The sequence below is a fragment of the Salmo salar genome, chromosome ssa19, assembly GCF_905237065.1.
Source record: "Salmo salar chromosome ssa19, Ssal_v3.1, whole genome shotgun sequence".
Lineage (NCBI taxonomy): Eukaryota > Metazoa > Chordata > Actinopteri > Salmoniformes > Salmonidae > Salmo > Salmo salar.
Window position 1 is genome coordinate 64,482,727 of NC_059460.1, and position 17,002 is coordinate 64,499,728.

The following is a 17,002-nucleotide window of genomic DNA, read 5'->3' on the forward strand; positions in this document are numbered from 1 at the left end:
GATGTCTTCACTATTATTCTACAATGTATAAAATAGTAAAAAATAAAGATAAACCCTTGAATGAGTAGGTGTGTCCAAACTTTTGACTGATACTGCATGTGCATTCGTAACCTACTCTCTTGAACTTCTTTCTTCGAATGACTATCTGTAATTGCAAATGGCGCATGCTAGGGAATGACACTGCAGGAATTGATGTGGCCAAGAATAGAAAAGTACAGTACAGGGAAATTATAGTACAGGGAAGCTATAGGGAAAGGTTTGAGTTGACATCCTGTTTTTCACAGAGCAATGGTCATAGAGCATGGTCATATGTTGCATTTTTAGGTCTAAACTTAACACACTGCCATTTCCTTCACCCCTCACCTTATTGGGGTTGTGAAAGGAAGGCATATTGATGGACAGAGCGCCTTGAAGGACGAGTGTTGATGACAGCAAGACGAATGAAAACAGACTGGGAGATACAGAAGAGAAATGTGATCTTTTTTTATATATATAGAATGGAGTGTGAAAGAGTGATCCACATTTTTTAGCACGAGTCCACCCAGCAACATGGGATCAATATTATTGAATTACTTAAATGACATTTGCCCCTCGTCATTACTTTGTTGCAGAAGCTTCATGCAGGGGTATAGCAAGCGAAAAGTCCAATTCTACAGCATCAAGTAATGCGTTCCGTTGTTCATTAATGAGTTAATAGTATTACTTGAGATTCTGTCGTAAGCCATTCATTGACAATAACACTTACTGGGGTGCTTAACCAATGAGAAACGTTTACCATATGAAAGTCCAATGACCCCTCATGTAACTAGTCTACCTCAGCCCACTTCAGTTTGGCAACTCAGAGCGCCACCCTATGGACAGCAAATAGACAACACTTAGTTGGTTTGTGTGTGACTACGCTATTGGATGGTATTGCATGACTAAACGTGAACACGCAGCACCATGCTTCTCTCATTTGAGGTGCAGAGAATTACAGCCCCAAAGTTGACTGTCTTAAAAAGGTCCCTGACCGTAACATCGACACATTAAAAAAAACATGTAGAGGTAGTGTGTGCAGTTCTTTTTTTATATATATATATATATATATATATATATATAACTAAACTGGATTTCATAACAAAAGCACTAGTCCATGTCAGTTTCAAAATTGATTTAGGTTGGTATAGAATGATGATTAAGAAATGTGATTTAAATTATGAAGCCCCCAGAAGGGTTTGCTGACCCGAAATATTAGAGCCAGGAAGACACAGTACAAATAAAAAAAAAGAGGGGGATAGGGGTATCATTCCTTTTTAGATGACAACAAACCACAGTGGTTAGCAAAGATAATAGATAAGCAATGAAAGAAGAACTTCATTCAGATTCTTGCTTTATTGGTCAACTTGATGAGACTACAAAACGAATTCACAAAAAATCTCTTTCAAGTAATCAAATCTGTACAAACCTAAATTGTGTGGTTTTTACAGCTCTGGCTCGTATGAATCTGTGAAAAGGGTCATTGTATGTGTGTGCGAGCGGAGGGCATGCTTGCTTTCCTTTGAGACAATTGACACATTTAACCTCTCCTGCTCGAGGATATTCAAATGTCTTTCTTGAAGTGGGAGTAGTCACACGGCACATACACATCTGTTTGATATTTTACAGTACAGGGGACAGGGAAAAACAAACTAATCGCCCTGTGCACAAACACACCATCTGTTTGCACGAGTTTGCTGCTAAATTCATCTGGTCAGTTGTCTCCACTGTCTCCCGAACCCAGTTTTTTCAGTCACAATTACTGTACAGAACGACACTGTGGTTCCATCCTTTCAATGGGGTAAAGTGGTAAGAGAAGGGGATATTACAAATCTCTCAAATTTTCGCACATAATGCACACACACGCACACACTTTTCAATGCTCGCTCGCAGACGGAAACACACGCATTCCATGTCTCGTTCTCTCAAACACCCACTCATAGACAATTCATAGCATTACATGTTTTTCTTACGATAAAAAAAGGAAAAAGCCCTGGGTACTGGTTTGATTTCTGGCTGTTTGGTGAAAGAGAGGAAAGAGAGGTAGAGAGGGCAAACATGGTGGGAGTGCAGGTGGAGGCTGAGGGAGGGGCGAGTCATTTCACTTCTTGGCTTTCCTGGGGGGGGTGACAGGACGTCCGGAGCCCATGCCCCCTCCACCCCCATAGAACAGCTTCTTGTCTGCAGGCTTGAGGATCTTGGAAGGATTGAGAACAAACAAATAAGAGACTTTCATTCAAAATCAAGAAAACACTATAATAAATGCCAACTATATAATAATATAAAAACATTAGTGCAGTTTTAAAATAGTACTATATTGATCCCAAAAGGGGAAATTTGTTTACACCAGCTAATACAGACAAGTACCATTACAGGCCAAACAAAGGACACGCAGACAACAACGTCCTCAACACATTACTAAAACTTAAAGATTAGAAAGTTATTTTAGTGATATCCCTTTACCTGGAAGGAGCACATGAGGGTCTCGTCAACGCTCATCATGGCTCCGGCGTTGTCAAACTCGCCGCAGTAGTTGGGGGCCGAGAACAGTGTCACTAGCTGCCTCTTCGCAAAGAACTCGTAGCCATCCTCAACCACCTGAGGAACGAAGTAGGGCTGTGTTCAGTAGGCACGAAACGGTATGAAATGGAGTGAAATGAGAAGGTACCATCTGAACTTGACCAATAAATAAACCGACCCCGGTTTGGAATGGGTTAACAGGGATTGTTGTGATTTTAAGGAACCAAGGTAGCTTTGTCCTTCCTCCATTAGCTATGTAACACTGTGGACAAGTGTGCAAAGAATTCTAGGCGTATTCACTTTCAAACCGCTTGTACTAGAGGGAAGTCAATTATTCATATCACAAACAAAACCACTAAACTGGTTTAAGGGCGGGCAGTAAAGGTCGGGCCGGGTAGTAAACCTACTGTTGTGTCAAAGGTGTAAGGTAAGATCCACACCTTTAACCAAACATACTAGAGGTCGACCGATTAATCGGCATGGCCGATTAATTTGCTCATATCTGCAAAGCCTACCTGTGATTTGGCTGGAAGAATGGGAGGAAGGAATATACTGTACATGCATAATGATCTTTATGCCCCTCATAAACAGACACACCACTCCCTCCAACAAACATATACACACACTGCACCCAACTTTAAAAACGTTAGGCACCAAACAGAATCTAAAGGAGAAGCAGAACTAGATTTTGTATATACAGTTGAAGTCGGAAGTTTACATACACTTAGGTTGGAGTCATTAAAACTCGTTTTTCAACCACTCCCCAAATTTCTTGTTAACAAATTATAGTTTGGCAAGTCGGTTAGGACATCGACTTTGTGCAGGACAAGTAATTTTCCAGACCTCCACAAGTCTGGTTCAATTTCCAAACGCCTGAAGGTACCACGTTCATCTGTACAAACAATAGCACGCAAGTATATACACCATGGGACCACGCAGCCGTCATACCGCTCAGGAAGGAGACGCGTTCTGTCTCCTAGAGATAAAGATACTTTTGTGCGAAAAGTGCAAATCAATCCCAAAACAACAGCAAAGGACCTTGTGAAGGTGCTGGATGAAACCGGTACAAAAGTTTCTATAACCACAGTAAAAACGAGTCCTATATCGACATAACCTGAAAGGCCGCTCAGGAAGGAAGAAGCCACTGTTCCAAAACCGCCATAAAAAAGCCAGACTACGGTTTGCAACTGCACGTGGGGACAAAGATCGTACTTTTTGGAGAAATGTCCTCTGGTCTGATGAAACAAAAACAGAACTGTTTGGCCATTATGACCATCGCTACGTTTGGAGGAAAAAGGGGGAGGCTTGCAAGCCGAAGAACCCCATCCCAACCGTGAAGCACGGGGGTGGCAGCATCATGTTGTGGGGGTGCTTTGCTGCAGGAGGGACTGGTGCACTTCACAAAATAGATGGCATCATGAGGCAGGAAAATGATGGGGATATATTGAAGCAACATCTCAAGACATCAGTCAGGAAGTTAAAGCTTGGTCGCAAATGGGTGTTCCAAATGGACAATGACCCCAAGCATACTTCCAAAGTTGTGGCAAAATGGCTTAAGGACAACAAAGTCAAGATATTGGAGTGGCCATCACAAAGCCCTGACCTCAATCTTATAGAAAATTTGTGGGCAGAACTGAAAAGGCGTGTGCGAGCAAGGAGGCCTACAAACCTGACTCAGTTTCACCAGCTCTGTCAGAAGGAATGGGCCAAAATTCACCCAAAGTATTGTGGGAAGCTTGTGGAAGCCTACCCGAAATGTTTCACCCAAGTTAAACAATTTAAAGGCAACGCTACCAAATACTAATTGAGTGTATGTAAACTTCTGACCCACTGGGAATGTGATGAAAGAAAGAAATCATTCTCTCTACTATTATTCTGACATTTTATATTCTTAAAATAAAGTGGTGATCCTAACTGACCTAAAACAGGGAATTTTCACTAGGATTAAATGTCAGGAATTGTGAAAAACTGAGTTTAAAATGTATTTGGCTAAGGTGTATGTAAACTTCCGACTTCAACTGTAGTTTAGGCTTACATTAGGCCTATATGAATCCTAGCTTTGAATCTCATGAGTAGCAGACCCTTTTCCTTTCTTCCTGTTACAAGGTTGTTAGCTAGCTAGGTAACATGAATGAACAACATTTGTTAACAAACCAATAATTAGCAACACGGGATTAGTTTGAAACGGCCAGTGACATTTTTAGAAACAGTACTACGGTATTCTAAAATCTTAGTATCATGACGTTTTGGTACTGTAATATTACCGTGGTACTGGTATACCGTGCAACACTAATTATAAGTAAATAGTTTATGATATGATCAGTGAATGCATAATGTAGTTATGTCTCCCTATTAGCTGAAATCTTATTTTTTCAAAGCCATTTTAGCTGCCACACTAATTGTTCGGTCCTAATCTAGCATAGAATCATGGGAATTTGTTGTGCTGAGGTTGCCTCCCTTTCAAGGCATGTGTTGCTAGGCAACCCCCCTGGACTTGCCTGGGCAGGCCTGCTCCCCCAGCGGCTAAAGCCAGGGTGATTAACTAGCGCTATGAAACAAAATAAATACTTCACTCTGAACTACAAAACTTTGACTAGGATTCATGATAGTGTTAGACTTAGCAAAGAAAATAAACAAAACGTGATGTAGTTTTATTGGGAATTGCAGCTGTTGTTGGTAAGTAATGAATCCTGCAAGCTTCTAAAATGACAATCTTAATTTAAGGATGCATTTTTTCAACTCTTATTTTACCAGGTAAGTTGACTGGGAACACATTCTCATTTACAGCAGCAACCTGGGGAATAGTTACAGGGGAGAGGAGATGAATGAGCCAATTGTAAACTAGGGATGATTAGGTGTCCATGATGGTATGAGGGCCAGATTTGGAATTTTGCCAGGACACCGGGGTTAACCTCTCTAGGGTCGGCGGGACGAAATCGTCCCACCTACTCAACAGCCAGTTGAATCCTGTGGCGCGTTATTCAAATATCTTAGAAATGCTATTACTTCAATTTCTCAAAGATATGACTATTTTACACCATTTTAAAGACAAGACTCTCGTTAATCTAACCACACTGTCCGATTTCAAAAAGGCTTTACAACGAAAGCAAAACATTAGATTATGTCAGCAGAGTACCCAGCCAGAAATAATCAAACACCCATTTTTCAAGCTAGCATATAATGTCACATAAACCCAAACCACAGCTAAATGCAGCACTAACCTTTGATGATCTTCATCAGATGACAACCCTAGGACATTATGTTATACAATACATGCATGTTTTGTTCAATCAAGTTCATATTTATATCAAAAACCAGCTTTTTACATTAGCATGTGACGTTCAGAACTAGCATACCCCCGCATACTTCCGGTGAATTTACTAAATTACTCACGATAAACGTTCACAAAAAACATAAATTATTTTAAGAATTAGATACAGAACTCCTCTATGCACTCGCTATGTCCGATTTTAAAATAGCTTTTCGGTGAAAGCACATTTTGCAATATTCTAAGTAGATAGCCCGGCATCACAGGGCTAGCTATTTAGACACCCATCAAGTTTAGCCCTCACCAAAGTCAGATTTACTATAAGAAAAATGTTATTACCTTTGCTGTTTTTCGTCAGAATGTACTCCCAGGACTTCTACTTCAATAACAAATGTTGGTTTGGTTCAAAATAATCCATAGTTCTGTTCAAATATCCTCTGTTTTGTTCGTGCGTTCAAGACACTATCCGAATGGTAAAGGGTGACGTGCACGACGCATTTCGTGACAAAAAAAATTCTAAATATTCCATTACCGTACTTCGAAGCATGTCAACCGCTGTTTAAAATCAATTTTTATGCCATTTTTCTCGTAAAAAAGCGATAATATTCCGACCGGGAAAGCGTGTTTACGTTCAAAGAGAGAGAAAATAAAAACATGGGGTCGACTCGTGCACGCGCCTCAGTCCCATTGTCCTCTGATAGAACATTTACCAAAAGCGCTAATGTTTTTCAGCCAGTGGCTGGAATTACATCATTCAGCTTTTTCCCGCCTTCTGAGAGCCTTTGGGAGCCGTAGGAAGTGTCACGTTACAGCAAAGATCCTCAGTTTTCATTAAAGAGAGCCAAGAAGAACAAGAACTTGTCAGACAGGTCACTTCCTGTAAGGAATCTTCTCAGGTTTTTGCCTGCCATATGAGTTCTGTTATACTCACAGACACCATTCAAACAGTTTTAGAAACTTTAGGGTCTTTTCTATCCAAAGCCAATAATTATATGCATATTCTAGTTTCTGGGCAGTAGTAATAACCAGATTAAATCGGGTACGTTTTTTATCCGGCCGTGCAAATACTGCCCCCTACCCTAGAGAGGTTAATTGACTTACCTGTATAAATAAAGGTTAAATAAAAACAGTATACCTGCTGGGATCTTTCTGCTCCCTAAACCCTACCTCTTCCCCCTCGGTAGTCACTGACCTGGTGGGCCCTGCAGATGAGGTCCATGTCGTGCTTGTGGAGGAACTTGGTGACCACGTCGGCGCCAAAGGTGAAGGAGACGCCACGGTCATTCTCTCCCCAGCCCAGCACATCCTTGTCCGGGTCTGCCCACAGCAGGTCGCATAGCAGGCCCTGGTCAGGCACGTCCGTGGGCCTCATCACCCGCCGCACCTGCTCCATAGACTGGAGATCAGGGGACAGGCCTGGGGGATGGGAGGATTTTAATTTTTTTAATAACGTATAGACTGTCGCACGAGAGATAGCTTGGGTGCAAAGCTTGTATAATATATTTTTTTATATGGCTTTTCAATTACAACCACCTAAAAGATAATTAAAAATACAGTTTACAATAATGTAACTAATCTCGGTGATTTCCACTTCTCAGTCTGCCTAAAGCTCATCAATCTTGGTCTGAATGACAATAACTACAGCCTACATCCCAGCCTGGCCCTATCCAAAATATCTAAATTATCTCTCTCTCAGCTGAGTTTTTCCTTTCACTCTTTCTACGCAGTTGATATTCTACAGTTGCAATGGGAGTTTACATGGCACATTACGACAAGGACACAAGGGTGTTTCAAAATCAACCGGAAATGTGTGCAGTGGAGCCATTTGATAAATACTACAACTTCATACCTCCATGACAACAAAATATCTTCTCGTCGACGATGGCCGCCACAGGCAGGCAGTTGAAGCAGTCGGTGAAGGTCTTCCACAGCTTGATATTGTACCGCCTCTTACCTACAAGGGGAAATATCTAAATGAATCTATGGCGTATTCAGTAAAATGAACAGTTCAGAATGTTGGGAATTGCAACTTAATGAATAGAGATGACGATGCCCAATTCTTCATGACATAAAATAATTTCTGTTATACAAAATCCATTTCTATCTGAATGTTTTGTAACGTGTTCCAACCGTCAAAACTGAACACTGATCTTCAAAGCTAATAAACCTGGTCTTTGCTTTGTCCCGAAAATCACTCACATAATTTATTGCATTCTTATTTTGCGCTTCGCATAATACATGCTCTGTAAGCATTTAAGTCAAAGTTTCTCACAAAAACACAAGAGTTCAGCTTGTTTGCTGAACTTTATTTAATAATGTTTTATTTCACCAGTCATGTTGAATTAAAGTCATTATGGCATTGGGTGCATACGAGTTCAGAATGTTAATATATTTATTCTATATACTGGAGATATGGGGCGACTTGAGATCCGTGTGGCAACATCCGATGCCTAACCGTGAAAATTCAAGTTAAGTGTATGGAGAATAGAGTTGGGCAGCATCCAGATTTTCATATTGTCATACTGTCCTTCTCTCATCCCGGGATTTATGTTATTATCAGCTTAGTACACACAAAGAAAAGCCCACAAAGTGCAAAGACAGGCCACCCAGCTCATAAAGTTATACATATATTAGGTAGGAGCTACCTAATGTCATTTTTGGTGAGTTTGGAACTTTACAAGCGAATGTGAACGAGAGACGTGCAAATGAACACATTTTTGACGCATGCTTGTCTGGAGGAAGAACAGTACAGTACTGGCTCTGGAGCAGCATGTGTACACACTGTGTCTGTGTGGAGTCGCTAGGGCAATGGGCCTGACTTCTCTGCTTGGAAAAGATGGGAGAGGAGGCCACGGGCTGAGAAAAAAACGCAAGGAAAATCAAGAGAGCAGTGGCAGCTGCACAGATAACTCATCCAAAGGGCTGTGACTTCTCAAACACGGCCGAAGGCTAATAGAATATGATGCCTTATCTTATTAATTCAGCCACTTACTTAGAAAACTAGCAAGTTAAACTTAGGTGTCGCGTTAACACAGAATTCTTTGTTTTCCACAAAGGAAAAAATATAGACTTTTTGTAAACGCAGATCTAAAACGAAGGTCGAGAGCCGTGCGTCCTCCGAAACACAACCCCGCCAAGCCACACTGCTTCTTGACACAATGCACGCTTAACCCAGAAGTCAGCCACACCAATGTGTCGGAGGAAACACGTACACCTGGTGACCGTGTCATAGTGCATGCGTCTGGCGTGCCACAGGAGTCGCTACAGCACGATGGGACATGGACATCCCGGCTAGCCAAACCCTCCCCTAACCCGGACAACACTGGGCCAATTGTGCGTCGCCTCACCGGTCACGGCCGGCACGGGTATCGAACCAGCATCCGTAGCAACACAGATTGCACTGCGATGCAGTGTCTTAGACCGCTGCGCCACGCAGGAGACCCCATCCACAAAATGTTGTGTTACTCAATTGCCTTGCACAAAGTATCAAAATACTAAAATACTACTTAAACAGTACTGTTAAACAATTTAATTTCAATATTATATTGTTTGATCACAGAAAAATGTATTATGAAATGTTAATTATATAAATCAGCCCGTGTAATCATATGCCAGGGTGTAGCCACAATCGGCCCGAGCACCAAGTAATACATTTGGGCCAGATAACTCACACCGGAATCGACCTGAGCTTAATCCCCGCATCCTAGCTATAGGTAATACTGCCAGACTCGTACCACATGACGTCCGCCGAGTCTGACTCTCAGCCGAGTGCCCCGACTCTCAGCCGGAATCGGCCCAGATCCACTGTGCTAGCTGGAGATGGACTCACTGATGGTTGAAGATGATGAGCGATTGGCAAAGGCATCGCTCTAATCACAGTCAGAAGACAGTTGAAGAAAATTGAGTGAACATATGGAAAGGCTCTGTAAGACATTTTATTTAAAAAAAAAAAAATTCTTCATTCCCCCCCCCTAACATTAACCATGTGTTCTCTTGTTTTGTACTGTTCTATAGTTTCGACCAAATGATTAGTTTGACAAACAAAGAACTTTGCGTACTGCAGGCCAAGGCATGGATCAAAGCTGGCGAGACATTGAAAGACATCAATAGATATGCTGGACCCTATGTCAGAGAGGTGTTTTTGGGACCACATCGCGTCTATTGTCCTGCTAATAGCCCTTGTGAAAACATGTTTTCAAAAGGCCTCAAGGGCTGAAAGAAGTTGCTTACTTTTTCCACCTTCCACCTGCCTCTTCCATTTATTCTCATAGTAATTCTTTATGGTTTGCATTGCAAATGAAGGCATAAACTGGTTCAAGATGACAGCAGAGTAAGTAGACCTTTATGTAGTAAAATAAAAGGTTAAATAAAAATAAATAAAAGACCAACACTTTTAACAGCACATTACTCAACACTCGCGAGACTCATGTCATCTACGGTAGGCCTACAGTATATCTAAAAATATTTTTTTTCATCTCACATTGTAGATCTCCTGATTTAAACCCGATCGAACTTGTTGCAACTAAAATGTAGTTGAAATAAACATCTGCATGTCTGCCTGGCATGGATTGTGACTCCATCTTGACGCTCCGCCAATGATGCGACTCTCCGCCAAAAATTACATTTAGAGGACTGGATATACAAAGGGGAATTTTTCGTTAGGGCAAATCTGGTCTGTGAGAATATCTAAAGGGCTTTTATATAATTATAGTGCAGGGTTAATAATAATAATAGCTTTGTAAATAAGGATGCATTATGAAAGGAAAATGACATGTGCAAGAGACGGTGCTATATATACTGCTCAAAAAAATAAAGGGAACACTTAAAAAACACATCCTAGATCTGAATGAAAGAAATAATCTTATTAAATACTTTTTCTTTACATAGTTGAATGTGCTGACAACAAAATCACACAAAAATAATCAATGGAAATCCAATTTATCAACCCATGGAGGTCTGGATTTGGAGTCACACTCAAAATTCAAGTGGAAAACCACACTACAGGCTGATCCAACTTTGATGTAATGTCCTTAAAACAAGTCAAAATGAGGCTCAGTAGTGTGTGTGGCCTCCACGTGCCTGTATGACCTCCCTACAACGCCTGGGCATGCTCCTGATGAGGTGGCGGATGGTCTCCTGAGGGATCTCCTCCCAGACCTGGACTAAAGCATCCGCCAACTCCTGGACAGTCTGTGGTGCAACGTGGCGTTGGTGGATGGAGCGAGACATGATGTCCCAGATGTGCTCAATTGGATTCAGGTCTGGGGAACGGGCAGGCCAGTCCATAGCATCAATGCCTTCCTCTTGCAGGAACTGCTGACACACTCCAGCCACACGAGGTCTAGCATTGTCTTGCATTAGGAGGAACCCAGGGCCAACCGCACCAGCATATGGTCTCACAAGGGGTCTGAGGATCTCATCTCGGTACCTAATGGCAGTCAGGCTACCTCTGGCGAGCACATGGAGGGCTGTGCGGCCCCCCAAAGAAATGCCACCCCACACCATGACTGACCCACCGCCAAACCGGTCATGCTGGAGGATGTTGCAGGCAGCAGAACGTTCTCCACGGCGTCTCCAGACTCTGTCACGTCTGTCACGTGCTCAGTGTGAACCTGCTTTCATCTGTGAAGAGCACAGGGCGCCAGTGGCGAATTTGCCAATCTTGGTGTTCTCTGGCAAATGCCAAACGTCCTGCACGGTGTTGGGCTGTAAGCACAACCCCCACCTGTGGACGTCGGGCCCTCATACCACCCTCATGGAGTCTGTTTCTGACCGTTTGAGCAGACACATGCACATTTGTGGCCTGCTGGAGGTCATTTTGCAGGGCTCTGGCAGTGCTTCTCCTGCTCCTCCATGCACAAAGGCGGAGGTAGTGGTCCTGCTGCTGGGTTGTTGCCCTCCTACGGCCTCCTCCACGTCTCCTGATGTACTGGCCTGTCTCCTGGTAGCGCCTCCATGCTCTGGACACTACGCTGACAGACACAGCCAACCTTCTTGCCACAGCTCGCATTGATGTGCCATCCTGGATGAGCTGCACTACCTGAGCCACTTGTGTGGGTTGTAGACTCCGTCTCATGCTACCACTAGAGTGAAAGCACCGCCAGCATTCAAAAGTGACCAAAACATCAGCCAGGAAGCATAGGAACTGAGAAGTGGTCTGTGGTCACCACCTGCAGAACCACTCCTTTATTGGGGGTGTCTTGCTAATTGCCTATAATTTCCACCTGTTGTCTATTCCATTTGCACAACAGCATGTGAAATTTATTGTCAATCGGTGTTGCTTCCTAAGTGAACAGTTTGATTTCACAGAAGTGTGATTGACTTGGAGTTACATTGTGTTGTTTAAGTGTTCCCTTTATTTTTTTGAGCAGTGTATTTTAATTTATCACAATTTTCTTTAATGCAGGGCCGACAGACAAGCTCGTAACTTTTTTTTTTTCACTTAAATTGCTACCAACTTACTTTGGCTTGTTTAAAAAATAACTATATTTTGGAGATGATTTCGTTTCAAATAACCGAAAGTGAGCAATTGTAATCTGGGTAAAGGGAAAAAGGCCATTCTTGAACATGGGGTGAGACATTCTTACTAATTTGTAAATAAAGCCAGTTTGTTATTTAGAATTATTTATTTATGTTTTTAAGAGGTAGAGAAACCAAAAGCACACCGTGCCTATTTTCTGGAAAATCACCAGTCCACATGTCAAGTGAAATTTCCCCATTGTATTTACCCAAGTTCTCTCTTAACTCCAAGACCACCTGATGCAGGACTCTAGTGCCAGAGGAGACTCTCAGACTGAAAACGCCTCCATTAATTGCCACAGTTTAGACTACCGAAAGATCAGCGTTCTAACTCCCCTTGTGATAGTGTGGTGCAATGACAGAATGCCACCATCTACCACAAACGGTCACAGCATAAACGTGTAACTTTTAAAGGAAGAACCACTGTATTTACAAACACGTGAATGGCTCAACTGTTCATAATGTAAGTTAATGTGACCGATGAAATTATGAAAGTGATCTGCTTCATCCCCTAACGTATTACACAAGTTGACTGCAGGTATTTACTTAAAAAGTAGCTACAAATTTGAACATTCATGGAAAAACTTCAAATAAATAGCTTCAACGGTACAAAAAAATGTAATAAAAACACCCAGTGGCTATTTCCAAATACGGTATACCACCCTAGCCTGATGGAGATGTCAGAATACCGCTCATACAGTAGTGCTTACATTTATCTCTGTGTACTCACATTATTATTTTTTATATGCATTTACTGTGTGTGTGTGCCCATGACTGTTATGCTCAGTTATGAAGCCTCACATGGATGCAGGTGCTCTGTCGTGTTTTTTTCATGTCTGTCTGTGTTATGCAACTGTCCAAGCCCCATCAACTCACACTCATCGTAGAAGCCGTATATTCTGTTGATGGAGGCACACTCGTGGTTGCCCCTCAGCAGAAAGAAGTTCTCTGGGTATTTGACCTTGTAGGCCAGCAGCAGGCAGATTGTCTCCAATGACTGCTTTCCTCGGTCCACATAGTCCCCCAAGAACAGGTAGTTGCTCTCCGGGGGAAAGCCTCCGTACTCAAATAGTCTCAGCAGGTCGTAGTACTGACCGTGGACGTCACCTGTGGGTGGGCAGAGTTGACCATGGTGTGTAAGGTCACAAGATACTAACAGGAAAATGTTTGTTCAGGTTGTTACTGTATTGATGTTTGTGTTCAAAACAGAGAGGGGACTAAAATAGGCTGTTGGGCACCATCATCCACAACAAAATACTTCAGTTACGCTAGCTAGTAGGACTAGTATTATTTTTTTCAGTATTCATTGTAATGATCCCTTCTGTCAAGTGTTGGTAAACAGATAGAGAATAGTTTTCCTACATAGCACTGGTAGCACTTTACTTTTCTACACTTGCTTCCCTTATTGCTAAAGAGCATGTCTTCTGTTCCTGAGCCATCTCCTGTCTTTACACTTTGTATTGCTGATGTTAATGGTGATGATGATTCATCAATTTCCCTTCTTGGAATTAATAAAGTTCTACTACTTTGATGAACCACATTTGAGGCACCCATTTCCCAACCCCAGAAATGACAACTTGGCCTCACCACAAATCTTGAGTGGTGCCTCGAGTTCGAGCAGTATTGGCTGGCTGAGGAAGATCTCCCGGGACTTGAGGCAGAGGCCACGAATCTCGTTCTCCGTCAGCTGCACATTTTTGCCAGGTCGGGAGCCCTTCACTGGACAGGAGACAAGGACAAAGTGAACACTTGTTCATACACAACACTGTGTCTCATGTGGAGCGAGATAACTGTGTAGCTGTTTTCAACTGACTTTTCAGCAGCAGCGAATATCAAAGCAACTCGACAAAATCTTGAGGGAATCCTATTTGAGTCAGAAGAGGATATTCATATGATAGGTAAGATATACAAAACCTTGCAGAGAGCCTATCCAACTGACAATTTCTTAGAAAAAAGGAATAAAAGACTTAAAAATAACTGATATTGGCACAAGATGGGGGAATTTTGGAACATAACTAATAAAACTACAGTTAACAAAAATGTAGGCTTAATCCAGTACAAATGTATAGAATGTATTATACAAGACACAAAATTCACAAATTATATAGCACAACGACAGAGCCATGTCTTAAGTGTAAAACTAACAATGACTCAATAATCCATGCCTTCTGGGAATGCTATGAAGTCCAAAAGGTATGGGCGTAGTTAGAAATTTGGCTGTCAGAAGTATTACAATGTAAATTTACTTTTAATCCGGCTGTCTGCATATTTGAAGACATGTCATGAGGGTGCAGTAAGGTACCTGATGTGTTGGACAATTCTCTTCTCGTCAGTTATACTGAAAAAACGTATACTTAAACTGGAAATCAATCAATCCTCCACTGTTAAGACAATGGAAAAATATGATTCATTATCTAATTATTGAAAGAGCGTGGGTGACGGAGAAGACCAAAATGGTGCAATTTGTGGTGGAGAGTAGTGCAGGCACTGGAGATAGGGGTGAGAACTGTAGGTCTGTAGGTTGTCAGTTGTATGTTTTGTATTGTATGAATTTAAAAAAAAAATATTTACCAAAAAAAAATTTTTTTATTTGTTTGCTATCCGGCTTTCGAAACATATGGCCCTTATCTTTCATCAGTGAGAAAGAATCCTTCAAATAAAAGACAATTACTGTAGCAGTTTTTCCCAGATCCATACAGCTATAGGTGCCTCCATTCGACTAGACGACACATCCGCTACACATCCCAAGTTAAGATTACACACAGGTGTTTGGAGCAAGCTAGATAGCTATTTAGCACAGGTGGTCGTGTCTGTCTTCAGTCTGTTTTTCGTAAACAAGCACTTAACATGAAGATATGGCCGTGTGGGAACAATAACGCTAACCTATAAAAAGGCGTATATCAATTTAACCTTTTGTTTTCTGAAAATTATTGCTGATATGAAATATATGGTCCTTATGCTTCCAAAACCGTACCGCAAGAGATGCGTCTTAATGTTCAGACTGAGCATCGAGACTCATAACAAACCCCCCTGTAAAGAAGACACCTTCGTCCAATGAATTATACGTAATGTAACGGAACTGAGAGTCATGATCGAGGGCTAGCCAACTACCTATCCAGCTAGCCAGATAAAGGTGTCTGCATACTAGGTTCGGTTTGCTCTTACCACAACTCAACTATGTGAAGCTAACATAATGTATATAAACCCTGGAGTGCATATGCTATGTATAGGCCAATGAGAGGCCAAGAAGCCTCCGATCGGCCATATTGACACTCCCGAGAAGAAGCAGAATAAATACACAATATTTGAATTCAATGTTTTGTCAAAGGACAAAATTACATGTGTTAAAGTGTTTTTGAAAATTCCAAGAACAGTTGAACTACAAAAAAAATACTGAGGAAAATGTAGATTTTTTTTGTATTTTTATCTTACATAATAACATTTGTAAGTATGCATTAAGGTGTCTGGAATATAATAAATGTGGTAAAAACAAAAGTAGACATTAATAAAAGCATTATTATATCTTCCCAAATATTTTTTACAACGGTGGGACGTGGTAACTTCAAAACAGCGCCCCGTCAGGCTTCTATTGTAATGAAACAGGCAGGGAGCAGGCCTCGAACCCTCGATCTTCTAGCCCGAAGTCCAGCGCGCTATCGACTGTGCCTCAAAAGCATGCTCAAGCGGCAGTCGATATCCGCGCTTATAAACCAAGGGTCGTTACAGTATAAGTTATTTGCTCGAACAGACGAAAAAGAAAATAAAAAAATCGCCGAACACCAAAAATAACAAAAACGTCACAAAATGTCGTCATAATATATGCGCGACCGGTTTCGACTGGGAAGCATATGGTGAGCTTTAGTCGTTGATGCTAGATGGCCTGTGAAGTTGCTAGTTCACCACAAAAAAAATGTGGGGGGGGGAAGAGATGTTCTTACCTTCCAGAAGTCGCTGTATGATGGAGTCGATGTTTAATTTATCGGCTTCTGCCATAATATTCCTGTGATAAGTTTTCCGTTTCGAATAATCAAAAAAAATGTAGCAGGCTTGTTAACTAGGTGAGCTAGTTTAATCAGCTAACGTTAGCCCGCTAACCTTGCGCCAGATAATGCCTCAATAGTTGAAGTTGGGGGGGAAATGTTTATGGATTTCCCCGAAGAATATTTCAACAAAAGGCGTTAATTATCGAGTTTTCATACCGGTTTAGATTTCACCGAGTTATATTTCAATATGTTTCACCTTCAACTGGATAGCACCCAGCCCTCAACAAAAGGACCGCTGAGAAGCAGGCAAGAATAACTAAGTACTTCCGGGTCACGATTTTTTTGAACGCTTCAGAATAGGAGCCCAGTCCTGAGCGTGTTGTAAATGAATAATTAGAGCGACAATTGTGGAAAATGTGCACAAATAGCGTTCTGTTATGTACAGGTTATGATACAAAGAATTAGATCAACAATGTTTTGTCTGTACACAATTTACTGTACATTGTTGCAGCAATGAGCACTTCTAGTTTCCAAATCCAGAGTTAACACCAGCGTTGCTGCTAATTTTGATGCACTTAAATAGTGGGCAATCAGTTTAAATCCATTCCATTTTTCAAATTGTACGAACATTGAACCATACACAATTTCCTGTACAGTGTGTCGCAGTACAAGGGGTGTCCATTATACTCAGGGCCCT

The 17,002-nt window shown here is 41.6% G+C and overlaps 1 protein-coding gene across 1 annotated transcript; it reads right to left on the bottom strand.

Moving 5' to 3' along the window:
* Nucleotides 1-1,352: 1,352 nt before the first annotated feature.
* On the bottom strand, nt 1,353-16,614 carry ppp1cab (protein phosphatase 1, catalytic subunit, alpha isozyme b). The gene is made up of 7 exons (NM_001141712.1): nt 16,261-16,614; nt 13,910-14,041; nt 13,199-13,429; nt 7,653-7,757; nt 6,996-7,219; nt 2,479-2,613; nt 1,353-2,212 (listed from the first exon to the last, which is right to left on the bottom strand). The coding sequence occupies exons 1-7, from the start codon at nt 16,313-16,315 to the stop codon at nt 2,117-2,119; spliced, it is 978 nt and encodes a 325-aa protein (NP_001135184.1). The 5' UTR covers nt 16,316-16,614; the 3' UTR covers nt 1,353-2,116.
* Between the last annotated feature and the right edge of the window lie 388 nt (nt 16,615-17,002).

What these genes read in the sequence shown, in the direction of transcription:
- ppp1cab (NM_001141712.1), bottom strand. Translation starts at nt 16,315, where the DNA reads ATGGCAGAAGCCGATAAATTAAACATCGACTCCATCATACAGCGACTT. An exon ending in CATACAGCGACTTCTGGAAG is followed by an intron (nt 14,042 to 16,260) that starts GTAAGAACATCT and finishes TCTCCTGTCCAG; the next exon opens with TGAAGGGCTCCCGACCTGGC. An exon ending in CCCTCATGTGCTCCTTCCAG is followed by an intron (nt 2,213 to 2,478) that starts GTAAAGGGATAT and finishes AATCCTTCCAAG; the next exon opens with ATCCTCAAGCCTGCAGACAA.